The 7,872-nt window shown below is 38.5% G+C and overlaps 1 protein-coding gene across 1 annotated transcript in view; it reads right to left on the bottom strand.

The window, feature by feature from the left end:
• The window catches only part of samd4a (sterile alpha motif domain containing 4A), a 36,412-nt gene that overhangs the window by 23,483 nt on the left and 5,057 nt on the right, over positions 1-7,872 (bottom strand). Inside the window, 3 exon segments of the mRNA XM_014031205.1 lie at positions 896-1,005; positions 1,922-2,203; positions 7,109-7,696. Of these exon segments, the coding sequence (XP_013886659.1) occupies positions 896-1,005; positions 1,922-2,203; positions 7,109-7,696 (980 nt within the window).

The raw sequence follows: 7,872 nt of genomic DNA, 5'->3' as shown, positions 1-7,872 counted from the left end.
GTATTTATATTTTACAATAACAAGCTGGAATGAAAACAAGCAACAATGAAATAAAAGTAACAACTTTCTACTTCGTCTTTATTTTTTAGAAAGTACAGATAATTGTGTAAAAATGTTAGAAGTAGAAGTAAAAAGTAGGCTGAAAAGTAATTACTCAAGTAAAGTACAGATACCCAAAAATTTTACTTAAGTACAGTAACAAAATATTTGTACTTAGTTACTGTACAACTCTGCCATCTGGTTTGTACAGTTTATAATTTTCTGAGGAATTATGACAGGATTCTCCCGTTAGCACCCCTCCTGGTTGACTTTATGATATTCCACAGTTACCCTGCCACCAGTACTCATCCTCAGTCATTTCTGAGTCAGGCAGTTTCTTCAGAGTTAGCGCAGATCTTATTGATATGCTTCTTCACTAAACGCCTCCAGTATCCTCTCATATTTCCTTAAAAATYTTCTTTGTAGACCAACTTGTCTCTTGGAACATGTTAACATTTTTTCAGCCTACAGTTTGCTCACTCAAAGAAAACATCAGACTAAACAATCACTCAAAACCAAATTTGCTGCCCCTGACAAATAACCACCTATAAAAAGGAATTGTTGTACATTATGACACATTTTATTAAAAAATATATATTTACGTATATGTGTGTGTGTTAGCAGGTATTCCTTACTATGTGGGGACATTGTTTGGCATACACACCTACTTGTGGAGCCAAATGGTACTTATAAGGATCTAGGCCTGTCCCCATGYGGGGAAATGGGCCAGGGGTGAGGTTTAGGGTTTGGTTTGTACCTATGAATGTACCTATGAMGTACCTCATGAATGGAAGTCAATGCAAAGTCCCCWTAAAGATAACTGTACTYGAGAGTGTGTGCGTGTACTTGTCTGAACCTGTGCTTCCAGTTGCTCCTCAGTCAATGACATCATCTCATCATAAGTCATTGTAGAGAACAGGGCGGCATATTTATGGAGACGAAGACTTTTCAGCCACGCAGGAACATCTGTGCAGGAGACAGCAGACCACTCTTACACTGAAATGCCAAAAAATTGTTGTTGCTCGAGAAAACTTACCAACACCCAGGATTTTCATTTCCACTACAAACACACAGCTTATTCAATATGTAAGGATATTTTTAAAACAGACTCTTCAGCTTCCTGCTGACCWTGTGTTTAATTATAGATGGCTTTCTGAAACAAGTAGGTGTGCCATCATGATTAGACATCTTTGCATCGGTTTACACATTAAAGTGTAAACTACTCTGTTTAGTTTAATCAGAATAAAGAGAAGTGCATAGTGAATAAAAACTATTTATTTCTATATTCAGCTGTTTTATGATTTCCTTTGTTTATTTTTAGGACCACAGTTTACTAAATAAAATGCAGACATTAATTTATAAGACACTATATAAATGTTTAAACTACGTGACTTTTTGTAGTCACATACTCACATTTCTGTATCTTGAACATATCCCCCAAATATTTCAAATTAWGATGAATCCCTAATATGTTAAGAAAAAGATGATATCAAGAAAAAGGATTATTACTGTTTGTTTCAGAAAAACTACTACACTGCCAAACTCTTTGTAAAAATAAACATCACCTATTAAATCAGTAGATTTCTCTTCAGCTACCAAAGAAATAAGCAGAAAATCAGAATCACATCCCAGTCTGTAGTCTTTCTGTGTGAATTTAAAAGTTCTGCCTCAGCACCAATGGGAAATCACRGGTTACTCTGGTTTTCTTCCACAGACCAAAAATATACACATTAAGCTACTTTGTAACTGAATTGTCCCCCAAGTGTGAGAATGACCTGTTTGTAGTAAGTTTTAGGACTGCTGGCCATCCTTTAACCTCATGGCAAGAAGAGATTTTTCAGCAAAAAGGAACCAACAGAACCACCAGTCCGGTCTTACTCACCCCTCATGCCACTCCCATCCTCATGGAAGGAGCTGCGATGCAGACCTYAACTGCCTCCTAAACCAGTATCGTCCAAATGTTCACTGCCCCCACTGCCCGAGGAGGCGATGCTACTCTGGGGGGAGAGAGGGGCATGATCTGGGGCCGGACCTCTCGCCGTCCGCAGGTCTTCCTGGGACAGCCATACATGGCCCAGAGGTTGGTTGCTGTGTCCACTAATTGGCGGGGTGAGGGATACGGAGCGCTTCAGCGGGCTGTGCTGTTGACTTCCACTTGTAAGAACTGCAAAACACAAGGGCTAGTGAGACACTCTGTTACAGCACACTGTAACTGGTTGATTGTATTCCTGTCTGGAAGATAAAGTTTTCAATCTAAAGCCCTGCCCAGTTTCGAGTGAACATTAAACCATCACACAATGTTCCCAATATTAGTGTGTTGAGACATGTCTGTGTTTAACTGGGGATGAAAGCTACATGACAAAATCATTGTAATACTGTAATACTATTATATAGTCAGTGTATCTTTGGGTCATTGGATTTTCACTTTAGAAACGGGTATTAAAAAAACAAGAAACGAGTGGTTATTTTATTTTTGTTTTACTGAAATTAAAATTAAAATACAAAGCGTTTCTCATTCTTAGTGTCAAAAAGGGAAGAGGACAATTAAAACATAATAATTTATGTTTCATTTTCTGTTTCAGATAGCAAAAAAGAAAATAACTTTAAGACAGAAACGAAAAAAAAGGCTTGTTTGTTCATAATCCATGACAGGTCGTGCCAACTTACTGTCTCCCTACAATAAACTGTTTCACCACCAGAAGGGGTGCCTGCAATATCAAAGTTATTCAATGAACATCCCATTACAAGTAAAAAGCATTGATGTAGACTTCGGTAACAAATATTTATCAAGTATTTATTTGGTATCAAATCAATATCAAAGTCGTAATACTGCCCACCCTTCGCTGAAAGGAAAACTCCAAGGATGAAAACTGATGGGAAAAAAAAGCACTGATTTTGTCAAAACTCAGGAGGGAAAAAACCCTTGTGCTCACAGAGCAACAATCGTACAACACACAAATGGAATGAAATTTATCTTATTTTGCTTTTTATTGAGAAAAATGGAGGTGAAGTGGAGGCAGTAGTCAACATGTATTCAGTAAATGGGACTTATTTGGTCAAAAGCCACATGAAGTATCTCTGAAAAGCCTTTGGTCACAGAGCGACAGTCATCATACAACTCATTTATGGACACTTCTGTGTTTCAGCGTTTTATTTACAAAAATCAAATCAGTCTTAAAATTTCATTCATCCCTTTTTGACACTAAGAATGAGAAACATAATTTCAGAATTTTTTTCTTCCCCCCCCCCCCAATCTTTAGGCCATAAAAGTTCAAACACAAATATTTCCAATAAATATACAGATCATTTGTGTAGAATATTTCTGCATGCTCTATATACAATAAAACAAACCATATTTAAATATGAAGAGGGGAACAGCTATTTTTTAACATGTTTCTTTTTTTTTTTTCCAAATTTAAGACTTTCATTGAAACAGCCTGAGCTTTCTGTAAAATTGTGCGCCTTTCAGAGTAAAAAAAAAATCTATACTTTTAAACTTGGCTAAACCTAGATTAGCCAAGCCTAAAGTTAAACTGACAAATTCTATACATTTGTGATAAATGATGTATTTATAAAGCATCTATTTAAACATAGCTAGGTTCGATTGGTTTATAAAATGTTTCTCTTTCAGACATAATTGTCGTGCAGGCTGCAGCTAACTTGGTGCTTCTGTCTCATAAAAGCAATACCACAAAACACTGCAAAAACTATTATTCGCAAGTGTTTATCAATACAAAAGTCACTATCAAACCGACTGTAATGTTTGTAAAATGAGCAAGTTGTTGAACTTAGATTACTTCTCAGTACTGATATCATTAGTCACTGAATGAATTGATTTCACAACTTCATAATAGGCGTTACAATAAGTCCTCCAACGTTTTGCTGAATTCAGTCAAAAGCTGCTTTAAGTCTGTGTTCATCTAAATAAATGAATAACAAAACCTTGAGTCAAATAAAAGAATGAGTAGCAACTGAAAAACAAATCTAATCAAATTAATGAGCTCCAGCATCCTAGAGACAGCTCGAGGGTGTAAACAGAATAAAAAGGTGCTGAGCCAAAGAGCTTTTTGTGTCGCCTCTCTGACGGGGTAAGCTGCCACCAATACTTCAGTCTCTCCTCCTAGTCCTATATGTGGTTCTCTCACTGTTGGCGCTATGTATAGGACTTCATCGAGACCGTTTAAAATAGCTGCCCAGCTAACATTTCAAGTTCCAGTCCCTAAATATTAGCTATTTTCTCTAAATACAGTCTCCCACAAAGGCTGCCTTACAAGGGAAAGGATGGTTGGTATGTGCTGCTGTGGCTTGGACTAAAGCTGCGAGTATGAGTAGGGGGTCATCTGGATGTTCTATCAGTAGCACATAGGTTGATGTGTTTGGACAATTATATTCCTGTAGTCAACACTATGACCAGATAAAATGTTGAAGGACAGAGAGAAAAATAAAACACAGGGCATTGGCCACCCAAAATGTCAGCTATACTCATTGATGTGGTAAAAAAAATTTCAAGGATTTGATTGGAAAAGCACCAAAAGCACTGATAATACACGTTTCCCATTTCTCCCTGAATTTTGTGTCACGTCTAAAGCCATGACTCAACAGTTTCCATTTAGCTTTTAGTGAATCAAACTCTTGTTTATTTTTCGTGGTGAAGAAATGTTGCTGACCATCTCCACTAATCCAGAGCTGGTGGCTGAGGTAGCTCTAGTTGTCGTGTCGGTTGTCGTGTCGGTTGTGAAATCCTGAGGTCTTTGTGTGAGCAGTCAAAAAAATAAGAGCATTTTTCTTGGAGCAGCGAGGAGGGTTTTAAATGTACCTTTATTTATAAACCCTCAGCTGTTTGTTTCATCTCAGAGAAAAAGAAAAAAAAATCCACCGAGCTCTTGCATTCACGTCTGGAAATATCCTGCTCTGACCATAGTTATGTTCAGTTTTAAGCGCCCTGCCCTCTGTGTGTGTTGTCTTCAAGCTCACACGCTGCAGTCTGTGCCGAGTGTTTGCTTTGGTTTTGATGCTTTGTATTTTAACATCTTTAATGGACTTCTTAGAAAATGGGTTCCAGAGTCACAAATCTTGAAAAGCAACCCTTGAGTTTTTGTGTACAGCACAAGCTTTTGAAAACAATTGTCATAAACTGACTTTCTGTCTAACGTACAACACTGCTAATGACAGACAGAATAACAATAATGATGGATTACCTGCCTGTGTGTGATCATAACCTGTATTACTTTAATGAGCAGACAAGGCTGTTGAACAATAACATGGCCTTGAGAGAGCCAATTCTCTTAATGTTACACAATATTCTACAGTCAAAAAGGTTTTTATCACTTTATTTAACAGTCAACAAAACTAAAGCAAATGTTGCAAAAAGATCTTCAATATACATTTAACTTATACTTATAGGGGAAAGGGGAATAAGTTTAAAAGTCTTACACTTGTGTATAAAGAAATTACCCTCATGTGCTTTGAACGTCATGATGAAAGCCCTTCCCTGCAGCTGCTGGATATTATATTATGAAAAGTGTTCATCATGTCTACATATTTGGACTGACAACTCCCAGCCAACACCATCCAGCTCTTTGTGGTCATGTGGTTTTTGTTCTTCTTTTCGCCATTCTCATCCTTTTCTTCTTGTTGCATTTAGCTTGTACCCACTGTGTAAGTGTTACGCACCCACCTTGTTTTCAGTTTTATTTATTCTATTTATGTATTTTAATTGGACACATAAGCTTAAATAAGAACCCTAGACTGAGCCCCGCCCATCCCAGCCACTGGTAGCCTCTGTGACAGCATGGAGGAGCAGAAACAGAGACCAAACAGGGAAACGGCTCACAGCCTCCATAGATAAACAGCAAGCTGAACTGGATCTGTTTCACAAATTATCTGTCATGTTTTTACAATAAATAAATAACTAGGGCTACGTTCACACTGCAGGTCTTAATGCTCAATTCCGATTTTTTTGTGCAACACGAGCGTTCACACTGCAGTCGCTTTGAAAACATCAGATATGTATCTGATTTAAAACCACATACGGAAACAGCCTTGGTTGATTTGAAAAAATTGGATTTGTCGAGTTCAGACTGTTATAAAAAAGTCAGATTTGGGTCGCATTTGCCTGCAGTGTGAACATAGTCTATGTTAATTTCATTAAACAATCATGTAAAACAGAAGATTTATACCAGAAAAACATATCATTTATAAGTAACTGATCTAAACCAGACCTGAAGTCAGCCTGTAACTTAGGTTACGTTCACACTTCAGGTCTTAATGCTCAATTCAGATTTTTTTTTAAATCCGATCTTTTGGTGTGAACGTTCACATTACATTTTAAATGTGACCTGCATCAGACTCCAGTGTGAACGCTACACAGCACTGATGTGACACGCATGTGCAGTAAGAGACGTCAGCATGGATGCTACTTTTTGRACGTCGGCTCTGAAGTTGTTGTTTAATCAGAGCCGATTAAATAATTATCTGACCTGCTTGTTTAGTTCAGTGTTTATATCTGAACCTGCCTCTGACTGGGATGCTCCTGTGAAGCTTTTTATTTTTGAACGAACGAGCTGGAAAAAAGTATCGACCGAGTAACTTTAGGATCGATACGCGCCGCGACCGAGGCTGGACGTCATTATCATACTTTCTTCATGGAAAATTAAAAGTAAAAAGACGAAGCAACTGGACTTGTGTTTTGTTGTGTATTCTGTGTATCCATGTTATTGATAGAAATGGTGCCACGTTTACAAGGATARTTTTAGAAACAACAAATAAAAAGAATGTTTTGAAAAAAACAGGATTCAAGGCCTGACTGACAAGATTTCTCAGAACAAAGAGTGGCACTAAACGTAGAGGCAACAAAAAGGTGGTGTTCAAAAGTATTAATCTAAAACTAACAGTAGCATATAATAAACAAACTTTTTGAATAATTAATCATGCAGTTTGTATCACGGTTGTATATTATTACTATTGTGTGGCTGTGACAACTCTAAGCATATTGTGCAAGCTGCTAAAATCACACATTTTAAACATACTGAACACAGTATTAGACATACAAAACCAACAGGATACTTACTAGTGTTATTTCCCCCGCTTGTTCCAACTGTATTGATGGTTGCTGGCACTGAGGATGACGGGTAAAGCAGGAGGTGGCCGTTCTCACAGCCCTGCTGCTGATGCCAGCCTCCGCCGATTCCCGAATCCCTTGAGTTTTGCCACCCATTGAGACGATCGTCCGAGCCATAACGCTGGTGATGATGCAGGTTGTACAGGTTGCCCGACGAAGACGTGTTAGTGGAAGAGGAGGATACTGACGAGGTGAGGGTCGATGGTGGTGTGGACTGGTGGTGGTGGGGCCCAGCAGGTGGAGGTCTTTCCAGTGAATCTCCCCGCGCTGCAGCCCTCTCCTCGAGATGGTTAAGCCAAAGAGCCAGAGCAGCCCGGTCTTCCAGAGAGGTGGCAGGGTGGATGAGAGCGTAGGACAGGAGCTGGCGGGACTCCTCCAGGTGATGACCATGCTCAATGGTATGGGCCAGGATACGTGGCAGCAGGCGCATGTACTCGCCCTTGGCTTCTGTGTTACCGGGTTTGAGCAGTGGGAGATGTGTGAGGACTAGGGAGATGACACGTTCCTTGGGTTCACCTTGCCATTGGCTAATGAGAACTAAAATAGAAGAAAAAAAACAATGATCTTTACAAAACAATAAGAAATATACAAAATCAGAGCTTAAAATATATTCTTGTCAAGCCTCAGGTGTTATTTGACTGCTAAATGTACAATTGTATAAGTCACAGGTTTGAGCTCTCATCCTCAAAACTAACATGAATATATATATATAT

Source organism: Austrofundulus limnaeus, unplaced genomic scaffold (assembly GCF_001266775.1).
Source record: "Austrofundulus limnaeus strain Quisiro unplaced genomic scaffold, Austrofundulus_limnaeus-1.0 Scaffold1200, whole genome shotgun sequence".
Taxonomy (NCBI): domain Eukaryota; kingdom Metazoa; phylum Chordata; class Actinopteri; order Cyprinodontiformes; family Rivulidae; genus Austrofundulus; species Austrofundulus limnaeus.
This window is presented reverse-complemented; position numbering and strand designations above follow the sequence as displayed.